Source organism: Pseudorca crassidens, chromosome X (assembly GCF_039906515.1).
Source record: "Pseudorca crassidens isolate mPseCra1 chromosome X, mPseCra1.hap1, whole genome shotgun sequence".
Taxonomy (NCBI): Eukaryota; Metazoa; Chordata; class Mammalia; order Artiodactyla; family Delphinidae; genus Pseudorca; species Pseudorca crassidens.
In genome coordinates this window covers 61381800-61399451 of record NC_090317.1, presented here as the reverse complement: position 1 = coordinate 61399451, position 17652 = coordinate 61381800, and the positions used below count along the sequence as shown (strand labels likewise).

At 33.2% G+C, this 17652-nt stretch overlaps 1 protein-coding gene across 1 annotated transcript; it reads left to right on the top strand.

Annotated features, from left to right (window-relative positions):
* Window positions 1-4079: 4079 nt before the first annotated feature.
* On the top strand, window positions 4080-17605 carry CYLC1 (cylicin 1). Its single transcript, XM_067722705.1, is given in 9 exon segments — window positions 4080-4093; window positions 8512-8552; window positions 11810-11848; window positions 11851-11927; window positions 14806-14840; window positions 16074-16480; window positions 16483-17071; window positions 17073-17181; window positions 17183-17605. Coding segments are annotated over 9 exon segments (1734 nt in total).
* The last annotated feature ends 47 nt before the right edge of the window (window positions 17606-17652 follow it).

Genomic DNA, 17652 nt, shown 5'->3' with positions numbered 1-17652 from the left:
GCCTTTCACATATTACTATAAACAGCAAGAAGAAACCACGTTGTACCTTCAATACTTTACTTGAAAATCTCCCCAGCTAAAAATTCAAGTTTGTCACTTACAATAATGGCTTTCCACATAACCATAGAACACAATTAACCTAAGTTCTAACAATTATATAAAGTACCTCCTTTCCTTCAGTCTCCAATAACATGTTTTTCACTTCCTGCTAAATATTCACCTGCCATACTTTTAATGTTCACATTTCAACCAAAATTCTGTTTATGACAATATAAGTATTCTCTAAGATGATATAAGCTTTCTTTAATGTGCTCCTTACTTCCTTTGGAACCTTCATCGTCAATACCTTTAACATCCATGTTTAACCAATACTCTGTATTTAACAATTTATATATTCTCTAAGGTGATATAGGCTTTTTCTATCATGCTCCTTGCTTTTTCTATAGTCCTCATCAGCAGAGTCTTTAACATTCATATATCTACAAACAGTTTTGTCAAGGCAAATCTAGGCTTGAAAAAAACCTAGCTTCTCTAAATGCTTCCAGCCTCTGCCCACTGCCCAGTTCAAAAATCACATCCAGAGGACTTCCCTGGTGGTCCAGTTGTCAACAGTCTGTGCTTCCAATGCAGGGGGGCATGGGTTTGATCCCTGGTTGGGAAACCAAGATCCCACATGCTAAGCAGCTCAGCCAAAAATTAAATAAATAAAATTTAAATAAAAACAAAGTCACATCCACATTTTTATGTATCTGTTACAGCAGCACTCACTACTGACACCAAGATTTGTATTAATTTTCTGTTATTACTGTGAAAAATTACCACAAAATCAGTAGATTAAACTGCAAATTTATTTTCTTACAGTTCTAGAGGTCAGAAATCTGAAATCAGTTTTACTAGCCTAAAATCAAGGTGTTAACAGGGCTGGTTTCTTCTAGAGGCTCTTAGGAGATAACCCATTTCCTTGTCTGTTTTTAGCTTCTAAAGACTACCTGAATTCTTTGGCTTGTGTCTCCTCCCTCTTTCTTTGAAGTGCATCATTCCAATCTCTGATTTTACCACCAGACTGCCTTCTTCTCCTCTACCCCTGTTGTTACCCTCTGTAAAAGAAGTCTGGTGATTACATCGAGTGCCTTCCTGGATAATTTCCTGATCTCAAGGTTTTAAATTAATCAGATATGCAAAGTCCCTTTTTTCCATATAAGGCAACATTCACAGGTTCCAATGATTTGGATATGAATATTTTGAGGGTCATTTATCAGCTTTTACAGTGCTCAATATTTATTAGCTGAGTGAATAAATTAATGAAAACCATATAATAATTTCTTATTCAAATTTGAAGAATTAACAGTCAATTACCAGGGAATACAATTTCAAGAAAAGTAATGAGTGAAATAAAAGTGGAGCAAAAACAATAGGACAAGAAGGAAGGCATTTTATAAAAGGTAGATTTAAAGTAAGAGATACATAAACTGAGAAGAAATAAAGAATTTTGAGAGCAAGATTTCACTTCAGAAAAAATCAAGCAAATAAAAATTATACAATTATATTAAATGATATAGTATATTTGAAAGTACGTTTTAAACAACAAAACACTATGAAAACATAAAAAGCATATTATTTATTGTTATTACTATTGTCATGACTATACCATTTCTCACAAAAAATATTGAAAGAACTGTGTCTTTTCTTCTATTTATTTTTTTTTTACATTTCCATTACTGTAAAAGGGAAGAGTAGTACAGTTTATAACAATCGGATAACAGAAGCCAAATATGTCATTCTATTCCCTTATGGTTATGGAATTATGTGTCCTGTTAAAGAAACGTTTATTCCACTATCATTAAGATAGTCTCCTATGTTACCTCCTGGAAACTTTATTATTTTACCTTTCAACTTTAGGTCTACAATATAGCTAGGATTGACTTGGGTGTATAATGTTAGATCAGGTTAAGAATCATATTTTTTCCCTTGAAGATACCCAAATGACTAGTACTGTTTATTGAAAATAACATTTTTCTGTGATGCATAACAACTTTGGGATAATGCATATGACCATATCTATATAGGTCACTTTTTTTGAACTTCTTAGTCTGTTCTGTTGGTTATTTGTTTTCATGCCAATACTAGATTATCTTAATTGCTGTCACTTTATAATAAGTATATATATTGATGTTTGGTAATATATATCTTTCACATTTATTGCTTTTCTTTCAAATTGTCTTATATATTCTTGCCTCTTTTATTTCCATATAAAATTTAGAATTATCTAGTCAGTTATCAAAAAAAGTCAAAACAAATTTTACTGGGATTGCATTGAATCAATGTATCAATTTGGTAAGAATTGCTAAACTAACAATATTGAATCTTCCATACCCTGAACATGGTATATACCTCCATTTACTTATGTTCTCTTTAATTTATCTTAATATTGATTTGTACCCTTCAGTGTAGAGGTATTGCACATATATTTTTAGATTTATATCTAAGTATTTGGTATTTATGTTATATATAAATGTTATTATTACAATGATTTTAATTGTTTTGTTGTATATAAAAATATAATTGATTTTTACATTTAATCTTCATATCTAGCAATTTAGTTAAATTCTTTTAGTAATTCTAATTGTGTGTCTGTAGATATTATTGATTTTCTATGTAAACATGCTGCCAGTAAATACTAACTGTTTTATTTCTTTTTTTTCTATTCTTAGAATTTTTATTTATATTTTTCTTGCCTTATTGCACTAGCTGGGACCCCCCAGTAAAATGTTACATTGAAGTTGTACTAACAGATATCCTTTTCTTGTTCCTGAGCTTAAGGGGAATGTTTCTAATGCTTCACCATTGGGTATTAACATTTTTTTCTAGTTTTCTGTACATTTTGTTTATCAGGCTAAGGAAGTTTTCTTCTATTCCTTGTTTGCTAAAAAATTTACCATGAATGTGTTAGATTTTATCTGCATATTGAAATGTTTATATAAATTTCCCTTCTTTGTTTTAATGTGTTCATGTGGTGAATTTCAAATGTTAAAGTAACCTGAAATAAATCGCATTTGATTGTGATAGAATATCCTTTCTATGTATTTAATTCGTTTAAATGTTTAAGGATTCAGGCATCTATTCAGGCATGTTTATGAGAGATATAGGTCTGTAAATTTTTTTCCTATTAATGACCCCATCAGATTTTGGTATCAAGGTTATGCTCTTCTCATAGAACAAATTGATAAGTGAGTCCACTATTCTATTATTTGGAAGAGTTTTTGAATAGCTGTTACTACCTCTTCCTTAGGTGTTTGGGAAAATTAATCAATGAAGACATCCACACCTGGGATTCTCTATGTCAGTACATTTTTAATTATAAAAGCAATGTCTTTAATATACATACAATAATTCACATTTTCCATTACCCCTTATTTCAGATTTCACATGTGTTCTTTCTTAAGGAACTTATTTATTTTGTCTAAATTTTTAAATATATTGGCATAAAATTTTTGCTTTCTTTCATTTTTTTCTGTTGGTGTCTTTATTATTTTTTTCCTCTTAAATATATTGGCTTCAATCTGATGTTTTGTTTCTAGTTTCATGAAATGGATATCTAAGTCATTGATTTTTCAGCCTATCTTCTTTTTAATATACAAATTGAAAGTTATAAAGATTTTAATAAGTTTTTATATCCCACAGATATTTAACTATTGAATTTTTCTTTATGCTATTCAAAATAATGTTCAAAATATTTTTTAGTTTCCCTTGTTATTCTTTAATCCATAGTTTGTATTATTAATTTCCAATTGTTAGGTATTTTTTAGTATTTTTTTGTCACTGATTTCTAGATTTATTCAACTGTGATCAGAAAACATATACCATATGATTTCAGTACTTTGATACTTATTGAGACTTGCTTATTGCCTAGTCTATTGTCACTTTTGTTAACTGTTCCATGTGAACTTGAAAAAAATGTATATTGTGCAGTTGTTTGCTGTAAAGTCTTTATACTATGTCAAGTTGTATTAATTATATTATTCAAATTTTCTATATCTCTACTGATACATTTTTGTCTTCTTGGTCTATTAGTTATTAAAATGAGTATGCCAAAGTCTCCAACTATAATTGTCAGTTTGCACATTATGACTTTTCCTTTTAAAATTTTGGTTTAATATTTTTTAAAACTATGTCAGTGGGTACATAAAAATCTTGAATTACTACATCTTTCTATTGGATTGAGCTTTGTACCATTATAAAATGTCCCCATTTATTTTTATTTATCTTAAAGTTAACTTAGTTAAATTAGTTTAGCTCCATGAGCTTTTTTTTTTTAACATTTTTATTGGAGTATAATTGCTTTACAATGGTGTGTTAGTTTCTGCTTTATAACAAAGAGAATCAGTTATACATATACATACATCCCCATATCTCTTCCCTCTTGTGTCTCCCTCCCTCTCACCGTCCCTATCCCACCCTTCTAGCTGGTCACAAAGAACCGAGCTGATCTCCCTGTGCCATGTGACTGCTTCCCACTAGCTAGCTATTTTACATTTGGAGGTTATTATCCATTGGTGAGCACAGTGTATCCCTTCTCCATTAAAAAAAAAATTAACCATTATGTGTCCTTATATTCTTGGTGTATCTCCTATAATCCCCTGTGACATTTTCATTTTTTAAGTGGTGTACTTAGTCCATATACTTTTCTTAACATGAGAACAATCCTCTTACCAATTTTTGTGTGTAAAACACTGTATTGTTAACTATAGGCACAATGTTATACAGAATATTTCTATAACTTATTAATCTTACTCCATTTGCTTTTAATGTAGTTACTTTATGTTTGGATTTAAATATAATATTTAATTTTTTGTTTATTATTTGTCCCATATTTTTTGTTATTTCTCCTTTATTGCTTCCCTTTATGTTAATAAAACATTTTATTTACATTTCCTTCTCTATTATTTTATGCAAATGCCTTTCATTATTCTTTTGTGGTTAGCTTAAAAATGAAAGCATAATCCTTTGATTTATTGATGTTTACCACAAATTAGTATTTTTACCATTCCCCAGAAATGCAAGCTTCTTCTTTTTTTTTCTTAACATCTTTATTGGAGTATATCTGCTTTACAAGAATGTGTTAGTTTCTGCTTTATAACAAAGTGAATCAGTTATACATATACATATGTTCGCATATCTTTTCCCTCTTCATCTCCCCCCCTCCCACCCTCCCTACCCCACCCTTCTAGGTGGTCACAAACCACCTAGCTGATCTCCCTGTGCTGTGCGGCTGCTTCCCACTAGCTATCTATTTTACATTTGGTAGTGTATATACGTCCATGCCAATCTCTCACTTTGTCAGAACTTACCGTTCCCCCTCCCCATATCCTCAAGTCCATGCTGTAGTAGGTCTGTGTCTTTATTCCCTTCTTACTCCTAGGTTCTTCATGACCTTATTTTTTTTCTTAGATTCCATATATATGTGTTACCATATGGTATTTGTTTTTCTCTTTCTGACTTACTTCACTCTGTAGGACAAACTCTAGGTCCATCCACCTCACTACAAATAACTCAATTTCGTTTCCTTTAACAGCTGAGTAATATTCTATTTTACCTGTATGCAGAAAATTATAAGACACTAATGAAAGAAATTAAAGATGATATAAATAGATGGAGAGATATACCATGTTCTTGGATTGGAAGAATCAACATTGTGAAAATGACTGTACTACCCAAAGCAATCTACAGATTCAATGCAATGCCTATCAAACTACCACTGACATTTTTCACAGAACTAGAACAAAAAAATTCACAATATTTATGGAAACACAAAAGACCCCGAATAGCCAGAGCAATCTTGAGAACTAAAAATGGAGCTGGAGGAATCATGCTCCCTGACATCAGACTATACTACAAAGCTACAGTAATCAAGACAGTATGGTACTGGCACAAAAACAGAAATGTACAACAATGGAACAAGATAGAAAGCCCAGGGATAAATCCATGCACATATGGTCACCTTATCTTTGATAAAGGAGGCAAGAATATACAGTGGAGAAAAGACAGCCTCTTCAATAAGTGGTGCTGGGAAAACTGGACAAGTACATGTAAAATGAGATTTTTTTAATGAGATTTAAAATGAGATTCTAATCTATGAGATTAGAACACTCCCTAACACCATACACAAAAATAAGCTCAAAATGGATTAAAGTCCTAGATGTAAGGCCAGAAACTATCAAACTCTTAGAGGAAATCATAGGCAGAACACTGTATGACATAAATCACAGCAAGATCCTTTTTGACCCACCTCCTAGAGAAATGGAAATAAAAACAGGAATAAACAAATGGGACCTAATGGAACTGCAAAGCTTTTGCACAGCAAAGGAAACCATAAACAAGACAGAAAGACAACCCTCAGAATGGGAGAAAATATTTGCAAATGAAGTAACTGACAAAGGATTAATCTCCAAAATTTACAAGCAGCTCATGCAGCTCAATAACAAAAAAAAAGCAACCCAATCCAAAAATGGGCAGAAGACCTAAATAGATATTTCTCCAAAGAAGATATACAGATTGCCAACAAACACATGAAAGAATGCTCCACATCATTAATCATTAGAGAAATGCAAATCAAAGCTACAATAAGATTTCATCTCACACCAGTCAGAATGGCCGTCATCAAAAAATCTAGAAACAATAAATGCTGGAGAGAGTGTGGAGAAAAGGGAACACTCTTGCACTGCTGGTGGGAATGTAAATTGATACAGCCACTATGGAGAACAATATGGAGGTTCCTTAAAATACTACAAATAGAACTACCATACAACCCAGCAATGCCACTACTGGGCATATACCCTGAGAAAACCGTAATTCAAAAAGAGTCATGTACCAAAATGTTCATTGCAGCTCTATTTCCAATAGCCCGGAGATGGAAGCAACCTAAATGTCTATCATCGGTTGAATGGAGAAACAAGTTATGTTCATTTTTGAAGAATAATTTTGCTGGGTTAAGAATCTTAAATTTGCATGTTTTTTTTGTTTTTTTGTTTTTTTTTTTAGAATTTTAAATATACCCTTCCATTCTCTTCTGGCTTCTATTACTAATTTTTCCCTTTATGTCAGGATACAGATTCGGATCACCTATGTACCAAAGGAATATACACATAATCATTTATAGCACTAAAAATGTATATTTTGAAATGAATAAAACTTTTCAGAGGTTTAACTATATTTGAATTTCCAATAATTTGAGACTAAGCCCACATCTATATAAGACAAGCATGTTGGCAGAATTTTCCCATTTCTCACTGTTCCTTGATTGCCCTTTCTAGTGTTTTCCAAAGTGAGGTGCATGTGCAGGACAATCCATTGGATTGTAGGGACAGGATATGAGAATTTTAATTTATATATTTTATTTCATATCAAATTTTTCTATCTTAATATATAATTTATAAGGTATATTATTACAGTAGAATATGAATTATACACACATCACAATTATTGAGTTGTGCTCAAAAGAAAGTTTGAAAAAAATTACTTTAGACTGTAGGAAATAAGTCAAAATCAATGCAGATGCAAAGTATTTTTCCCAGGATGTGAAAGCAGTGATCCAGCCAGCATGTCAGACTTCCAAACTGTTAAATTTCCAAACTCCCAGGCCATATAATCTTCTAGCTACTCTATAGAATGAATATGGTTTCAACACAAACTAATAGACAATTGATCTATATTTTGTAAAAGCAAAACCACAAGCTTTGACTATTTCAGAAATCTATGAAGTTTCCTGTTTCAAGACAATTCAAAGCAGTGATTCTTAACTTCAGCTGAGTTTCCAAATAACTTGGATAGTTTTTAAATACAGGCTTGATAAAGCCACATACATATATTCTGCTTCATGGGTCCAGGAGCAGTTCTCAGACATGTTTACATTTTAAAAATGTCCAAGTTAATTATCATGTTTACCTCTAGTTGAGAACTACTGGACTAGATATTTTTATTACTCAGTGTCTCCAAAATCTTTCTAAGTAAGTCAGTAGTTATTTAATGATGAATATGGACCAGGCTTTGTGCTGGTACCAAAGCTGTACTTAGGAAATGAAAATAAATTTGACTCATATATAAATATATTTGATCATTTTGACCTATTTTTGTTTGTTTTTACAAACTTGATGGCTTAGGTCAGTCAAAAAATCATGCTCTAAAGTATTTGTGTATATAAGTACAATCTCAGAATTAACAGTGGTCACAACCTACTGTTCCCCTTAATTAATAAGGAAGTAATATTTAAAAATAAATAAAATAATTTTTTTAAAACATAAAAAATTTAAAAATAGCCCATAAAAATTAAACAATAAAAATAAAAATAAATTATACCGTGTGTATCCTCGATGGACAGTATAATTATTACCAGAATAAATGAGTACTTTCCAAGATTTCTCAAAGCATTACTATTAAAAGCATCTTAGTAATAATAGTCATTATTATTATTAGCCATAATACAAATTCAATTAAACATTTTCTTTTTTTTAACAGACGAGAAGTAAACATCAGAACATATGATAATTCCTTACCAAGTAAGGATTTAGTCTTTGGAGCTCAATATTATTTAGATTATATTTGAAAATAATTTTATGGAAAATGACTAGTCTCTTCCATTCAATGTGATAAAGCTTAAATGCCCTGAATTTTTGCTAAAGTTTAAGAGAATCATGTATATTGGTGTGTGTGTGTGTGTGTGTGTGTGTGTGTGTGTGTGTGTGTGCGTTTAAAGTATTTCTGGACTTGATGTGGGTTTCTACTAGCTATTTTAAAAGGAAATATTTAGTTCTTCCTAATTATAAAAATCAAACTTATTTGCAAAAGGTTTTCTTGTTTTTAAAATTCACCATTACAAAACTCAAAGTAGAGAAGGAAAATATAGTCAGAAAATGAAAGTGGATATTCCAGGTGTTGAAAAGCTACAACTATAGAAGAGTTCTCCTTAATATATTGAGCTGAAATCCACTTGCACTGCTACAACGTTTATCCATTGGTCTAGTTATTCCCTCATGAAACATGTAGGTGAAATCTCTAACATTGTAATTAAGAGCATGTATTCTGGAGCCAAACTATCTGTGTTTGAATCTTAACTCTTCTACTTACTTTATGATATTGGGGCAAGTAATTTAACCTCTCTCAGTGCTCTATTTTTCTATATCTGTAAAATGGAGGCAATTATAAATTATATTACCTAATTCAAAGGGTTGTGATGATTAATAAGTTGATATATGTAAAGTGCTTAAAACATAGTCTAGCATATAGTAAACACTGTATAAGTGTTAGCAGTTGCAGCAATCCTATTGTTACTTTTGCTACCATTCTTGTATATACCAGCTCTTTAAATGTTTGAGTATAATGATCGCATCTCTCATTAACCTCCTCATCTCCAGGAGAAGTATCTGAATTATCTCAATACCTCTTCTTTTGATAGTTCCCAGATAGTTTGATCCTCCTAATCACTCCATTCTGGTGCCCTCAAATGTGTACATGCCCTTTCTGAGTATAATTGCTTTACAATGGTGTGTTCGTTTCTGCTTTATAACAAGGTGAATCAGTTATACATATGTATATATCCCCATATCTCTTCCCTCTTGCGTCTCCCTGCTGCCCACCCTCCCTATCCAACCCTTCTGGCTGGTCACAAAGCACCGAGCTGATCTCCCTGTGCTATGCAATTGCTTCCCATTAGTTATCAATTTTATATTTGGTAGTGCATATATGTCCATATATACATTACTGCTCTCTCACTTTGTCCCAGCTTACTCTTCCCCCTCCCCATGTCCTCAAGTCAATTCTCTAATAGGTCTGTGTCTTTATTCCCATCTTGCCCCTAGGTTCTTCATGAACTTTTTGTTTTTTTTAGATTCCCTATATATGTGTTACCATACGGTATTAGATTTTCTCCTTCTGACTTACTTCACTCTGTATGACAGACTTTAGGTCCATCCACCTCACTACAAATAACTGAGTTTTGTTCCTTTCTATGGCTGAGTAATATTCCATTGTATATATGTGCCACATCTTCTTTATCCATTCATCTGTCGATGGACACTTAGACTGTTTCCATGCCCTGGTTACTGTAAATAGAGCTGCAAAGAACATTGTGGTACATGACTCTTTTGGAATTATGGTTTTCTCAGGGTATATACCCAGTAGTGGGATTTCTGGGTCAGATGGTAGTTCTCTTTTTAGTTTTATAAGGAAACTCCATATTGTTCTTCATAGTGGCTGTATCAATTTACATTCCTACCAACAAAGGGTTCCCTTTTCTCCACACCCTCTCCAGCATTTATTGTTTCTAGATTTTTTGATGATGGTCATACTGACCAGTGTGAGATGATATCTCATTGTAGTTTTGATTTACATTTCTCTAATGATTAACGATGTTGAGCATTCTTTCATGTGTCTGTTGGCAATCTGTATATCTTCTTTGAAGAAATGTCTATTTAGGTCTTCTGCCCATTTTTGGATTGGGTTCTTTGTTTTTTGATATTGAGCTTCATGAGCTGCTTGTAAATTTTGGAGATTAATCCTTTGTCACTTGCTTCATTTGTAAATATTTTCTCCAAATCAATCTACAGATTCAATGTAATTCCTATCAAAGTATCACTGGCTTTTTACACAGAACCAGAAAAAAATTTTCACAATTTGTATGGAAACACAAATGACCCCGAATAGCCAAAACAATCTTGAGAAAGAAAAATGGAGCTGGAGGAATCAGGCTCCCTGACATCAGACTATACTACAAAGCTACAGTAATCAAGACAGTATGGTACTGGCACAAAAGCAGAAATATAGATCAATGGAACAGGATAGAAAGCCCAGAGATAAACCCACACACATATGGTCACCTTATCTTTGATAAAGGAGGCAAGAATATACAGTGGAGAAAAGGCAGCCTCTTCAATAAGTGGTGCTGGGAAAACTGGACAGCTACATGTAAAAGAATGAAATTCGAACACTCCCTAACACCATACACAAAAATAAACTCAAAATGGATTAAAGACCTCAATGTAAGGCCAGACACTATCAAACTCTTAGAGGAAAACGTAAGCCGAACACTGTATGACATAAATCACAGCAAGATCCTTTTTGACCCACCTTCTAGAGAAATGGAAATAAAAACAAAAATAAACAAATGGGACCTAATGAAACGTAAAAGCTTTTGCACAGTAAAGGAAACCATAAACAAGGCAAAAAGACAAGCTTCATGCCCTTTCTTTAAATAAGGGTTTCAGACCTTCATGTAGCATTTGGGTCTATGGCCGTAATTTCTGTGACTTGGGAGGTCATTGGGGTCAGAGGAGAACTAAAAGATGCACTTAGGTTTAAGGAATCGAGAGTTTTACTGACTATTCTCGGGATTGTGCTAGCTATTATTGGGATTATAAAAAAAGACGTTATATTTGCTGCAATCCAACCAAAATGACATAAAGAAAAAAAACAACACAGTTGAGTTGATGGAGATGTTTTGATGGAAACAGTGAATTTTTCTCTATTTTCCCTTCTTACAGTTTGATTGTATTATTGTAATTATTATGATTTATGTAACTGTGAATATTGGTTTCATCTAGAAAATAAAATTACCAATGTCATTTTAAAGTTATTTTGGTGCTAAATGGAGAAATCAGTTTTTATCTTTCCTAACTAATATGGAAATAAACTACAAACTCCAGGGGGGAAAGCTATATTTTGAGTGACAACTTAATATATTTATTGCTCAAGAATAGTTCAGGGCTGATGAAAGTCTGGCTATTAACTGCAAATTGTCGATTATTCTCTCTTATTTCAGTCAGGGAATCAAGCAGAAAATTATGGAATCAACAATACTTCACTTTACATTTCCCAAACAACCACAGCCAGGTAGTAAAAAGAGATTAAGACCTTCAGAAACACAAACTGCAGTTCTTGTAAATATTAATGTCATTTATTACGAAATTTAAGATGAGACAATATATAAATATAAATTATATATATATATAAAATTTGAATTTTATTACCAATTGGAAGCAGATATTTCTAAATTTATAACTCCCTGTATAGTAGATTGCCTCCAACTACTTCAGATTAAACTTTATTTATACGTGGTTCTCAATTTCAAAGGCATTATATACCTCATAGTCTAGGTAAGCTGGAGAATCTAATGTTGCAACTGGAGGGATCTATCAGGAAAATTTAACTGGCCACAAAACAACATATAAAATTTGAGTCTTAGAAGAGGAGACAATTTTTTCTAAACATCTTTATTGGAGCATAATTGCTTTACAATGCTGTGTTAGTTTCTGCTTTATAACAAAGTGAATCAGCTATACATATACATATATCCTTATACTTCCTCCCTCTTGCATCTCCCTCCCACCCTCCATAACCCACCCCTCTAGGTGGTCACAAAGCACCGAGCTGATCTCCCTGTGATATGCAGCTGCTTCCCACTAGCTATCTATTTTACAATTGGTAGTGTATATATATCAATGCCACTCTCTCACTTTACCCCAGCTTACTCTTCCCCCTCCCTGTATCCTCAAGTCCATTATCCAGGTCTGTGTCTTTATTCCTGTCCTGCACCTAGGTTTTGCAGAGCCATTTTTCTTTTTTTTTAGATTCCATGTATATATGTTAGCATATGGTATTTTTTTTTCTCTTTCTGGTTTACTTCACTCTGTATGACAGACTCTAGGTGCATCCACATCACTACAAATAACTCAATTTCGTTTCTTTTTATGTCTGAGTAATATTCCATTATATATATGTTCCACATCTTCTTTATTGATTCATCTGTCGATGGACATGTAGGTTGCTCCATGTCCTGACTATTGTAAATAGTGTTGCAATGAACATTGTGGTACATGATTCTTCTTGAATTATGTTTTTTTCAGAGTATATGTCCAGTAGTGGGATTGCTGGGTTGTATGGTAGTTCTATTTTTACTTTTTAAGGAACTTCCACACTGTTTTACATAGTGGCTGTATCAATTTTCGTTCCCAACAACAGTGCAAGAGGGTTCCCTTTTCTCCACAACGTCAGCAGCATTCATTGTTTGTAGATTTTTTGATGATCGCCATTCTGAACACTGTGAGGTGATATCTCATTGTAGTGTTGATTTTCATTTCTCTAATGATTATGATGTTGAGAATTCTTTCATGTGTTTGTTGGCAATCTGTATATCTTCTTTGGAGAAATGTCTGTTTAGGTCTTCTGCCCATTTTGCATTGAGTTGTTTGTTTTTTTTATATTCAGCTGCATGAGCTGCTTGTAAATTTTGGAGCTTAATCCTTTCTCACTTGCTTCCTTGCAAATATTTTCTCCCATTCTGAGGGTTGTCTTTCTGTCTTGTTTATGTTTTCCTTTGATATGCAAAAGCTTTTAAATTTCATTAGGTCCCATTTGTTAATTTTTGTTTTTATTTCCACTTTTCTAGGACATGGGTCAAAAAGGATCTTGCTGTGATTTATGCCATAGAGTGTTCTGCCTATGTTTTTGTCTAAGAGTTTGATAGTTTCTGGCCTTACATTTAGGTCTTTAATCCATTTTGAGTTTATTTTTGTGTATGGTGTTAGGGAGTATTCTAATTTCATTCTTTACATGCAGCTGTCCTGTATTCCCAGCACCACTTATTGAAGACGCTGTCTTTTCTCCACTGCATATTCTTGCCTCCTTTATCAAAATAAGGTGACCATATGTGCATGGGTTTAACTCTTGCTTTTCTATCCTGTTCCATTGATTTATATTTCTCTTTCTGTGCCAGTACCATACTGTGTTGATTATTGTAGCTTTGCAGTATAATCTGAAGTCAGGGAGCCTGATTCCTCCAGATCCGTTTTTCTCTCTCAAGATTGCTTTGGCTATTCAGGGTCTTTTGTGTTTCCATAAAATTGTGAAGTATTTTGTTTTCTTTCTGTGAAAACTGCCATTGGTAGTTTGATAAGGGTTGCGTTGAATTTGTAGATTACTTTCGATAGTATAGTCACTTTCACATGTTGATACTTCCAATCCAAGATCATGGTGTATCTCTCCATCTGTTTGTATTATCTTTAATTTCTTTCATCAGGGTCTTATAGTTTTCTGCATACAGGTCTTTTCTCTCCCTAGGTAGGTTTATTCCTAGGTTTTTTCTTCTTTTTGTTACAATGATAAATATGAGTGTTTCCTTAATTTCTCTTTCAGATTTTTCAATATTAGTGTATAGGAACGCAAGAGAGTTCTGTGCATAATTTTATATTCTGCTGTTTTACCAAATTCATTGATTAGCTCTAGTAGTTTCCTGGTTGCATCTATAGGATTCTCTATGTTTAGTATCATGCCATCTGCAAACAGTGACAGATTTACTTCTTCTTTTCCAGTTTGGATTCCTTTTATTTCTTTTTCTTGTCTGATCACTGTGGCTAAAACTTCCAAAACTATGTTGAATAATAGTGTTGAGAGAGGAAAATCTTGCCTTGTTCCAGATCTTAGTGAAAATGTTTTCAGTTTTTCACCATTGAAAATGTTTTCAGTTTTTCACCACCATTGGCTGTGGGTTTTTCATATATGGCCTTTATTATGTTGAGGTAAATTCCTTTTATGCCTACTTTCTGGAAGTTTTTTATCATAAATGTTTTTTGAATTTTGTCAAGTGCTTTTTTTGCATCTATTGAGATGATCATATGTTTTTTCTCTTTCAATTTGTTAATATGGTGTATTACATTGATTGATTTGCATATATTGAAAAAATCCTTGCATTCCTGGAATAAACCTCACTTGATCATGGTGTATGATCCTTTTAATGTGATGTTGGATTCTCTTTGCTAGTATTTTGTTGAGCATATTTCCGTCAATGTTCGTCAGTGATATTGGCCTGTAGTTTTCTTTCTTTGTGACATCTTTGTCTGGTTTTCATATCAGGGTTATGGTGGCCTCGTAGAATGAGTTTGGGAGTGTTCCTCCCTCTGCTATATTATGGAAGATTTTGAGAAGGATAAGTGTTTGCTCTTCTCTAAATGTTTGATAGAATTCGCCTGTGAAGCCATCTGTTCCTGGGCTTTTGTTTGTTGGAAGATTCTTAATCACAGTCTCAATTTCACTACTTGAGGAGCCCATCTTGATGAGGTTTCAGGGCCTTTCCATTTTCTTTAATCTGGCATTCAAATACTAGATACTTGGAGATTCACGTTTTCTACTGCTTTTATAAAGTGAAGTTATTCTATCAACTAACAAAAAGAAAAGCTAGCCTACCGAGGTCACCCAGATATCAAAATATATTTTAAAAGTATCTCCCAAAGCAGGGTCACAGTCAATGCATTTATTCAATGGTCATTTTTACATCTGTAGAGATCAAAGTTTCATGCTTCTCTTCATTGTCCTCCTTTAATTCCATATAACAATTTCACTGACTGGTGATATCCCTAATGGATAGTTGAAGGAGTATAAGAAGTAAATGTAAATTAGTCTATGTGGCCACTATGACAACCAGATTTGAGAAATGTTTGGGTTGGAGTAAAAAATATACACTATTGTTACACTAAGAAATGTGTATATAATATTTGTTTTACTTTATGTCTTTGTTTTTGGCAGTATTTCACAGCAGGGATCTTAGGCTTTCAATCTGTTCAGAGACCTTGAAAGTAGGTGTAGAAATCAAGCTAGACCTGAAGTCTATAAAATTGTAGCCTATCATAAGAATTATCATAACAACCTTCAAGGGCATCAGCTTATTTCTGATCTGACTTGGGGCTGAGGGGTACATTAAATGTTCCAAAAGATCTCTCCCCTGTAGGAGTCCAAATGGAACATATTATCAGTTGTGAGGACAGGACCTGAAATGTCATGGATCATGTGGGCCTGCTCTGATCCTAATATTAATCACTGAGGAAATTCTAAGGTTCCTCCTAAATTTATTTTATTTCCAAAGTGGAGTTATCTCACATACACACACAAACACACATAGAATGTTGAAAAGGAAAAAAAAAACTATTTAAATAGATGGTTATCTAAAAGCTAGACTATTTTTATGTTTCAATATAACAAGATATAACTAATTCAAAAAACACATCATTATTCTAACCAAATTTTTTTCATAGACATGACAAAAGAAATTTAGATGAAGCTCAGAAGCCAGCTCATATATGGATAATACATTCATTAAGAAAAACATTTCAAAGGTCATCTATTAATTTAACTATCAGGAGACAGGCTTCACTCAGACATTCTTATACTCTTATCACTCATTCTAAAAAGGCAGAATCTAAAAAGTCCAAAGATGACAAAAAAGGAATAAATTTGAAGAAAGTTTCCAAGAAAGCTATAGGCCCACACAAAACAACTTTAGAATCCAAGAAAACAGTAAATAATGAGAAACCTAAAAGAGGAAATAAAGCAGTTAAAACTCCATCAAAATCATCACATGAAAGTCAACTATCTAAGAAGTCAAAGTCCAATTCAGAAGCAAACCCAGAATCCAAAGGTTCTAAGTCAGTCTCAATAAAGGATAAAAAAAAGATAAGAGATATTCAAAGGATTCCAGGGAGATGGATTTTGAATCCATATGTACAAAGAAGTATTATAGGAGCTGAAAGAACAATCGTGATGCCAAATCAGAGATTTGCTCAAAAAGTAGTTCAAATATGGATTTAATGATGTATTTAGAGGAGTCTGGTGCTGAACCCATGGAATTTGATATGTGGTTAAATAACTACTCACAGAATAATTTTAAAAAGCTTCCAAAGAAGGATGCAAAAAAGGATACAAAGGGGAAGGGCTCTGATGCTGAATCTGAAGATTCAAAAGATGCAAAGAAAGATGAGAAGAAAGGTAAGAAAAGTGCAATGAAAGACAGCAAGAAGGGTGCAAAGAAGGACACAGAGTCTACTGATGCAGAATCTGGAAACTCAAAGGATGCAAAGAAAGATTCAAAGAAAGATGACAAAAAAGATGGCCAGAAGGATGCAGAAGAATCTGTAGATTCAAAAGATGCAAAGAAAAATTCAAAGAAAGATGACAAGGAAAAGGATGCCAAGAAGGATGTTGTGTCTACTGATGCTGATTCTGAATCTGAAGGGGATACAAAAATGGGTAAAAAATTCAAAGAAAGATGACAAAAGGAAGTCTGCAATGAAGTCTGAAGAGTCTACTGAAACCAAGTCTGATTGGGAATCAAAGACGGACAAGAGGATTAAAAGAAGGTTAAGAAAGATTCAAAAAAGATGCAAAAAAGAAGGATGCAAAGAAGGACCTAGAGTCTAGTGATGCTGAATCTGATGTGTCTTCCGAGAAAAACCTAAAGAAGCCTGAAACATTGAAAAGTTCAGGTGCTGAATCTGAAGAGTCACTATATAAACTTAGGCCTAAAAGGATAGTTGATGAATCAGATGCCACATCTACAGCTTCAAAGAAGGAAGCACTGGAACCAAAGGGAAATTTCAAAATGCCATCCAAAAGGACTACATTCAAAGAAAAAGGGGAAAAAGTAGGTACAGGTAGAGTTCCTCCATCAAGAGAAAGACCACCACTACTTCCTTGTGAGACTTTACTGCCATCACCTAAGGCCAAACGTCTCTGTGGGTGCCAGAATCCTCCTCCACCTCCAAAACCAAGATATGCTCCTTTGGTATGATTACTCCTGTTTTATTTTTAGAGAAAATTGGATTAAAAATGAAAGAT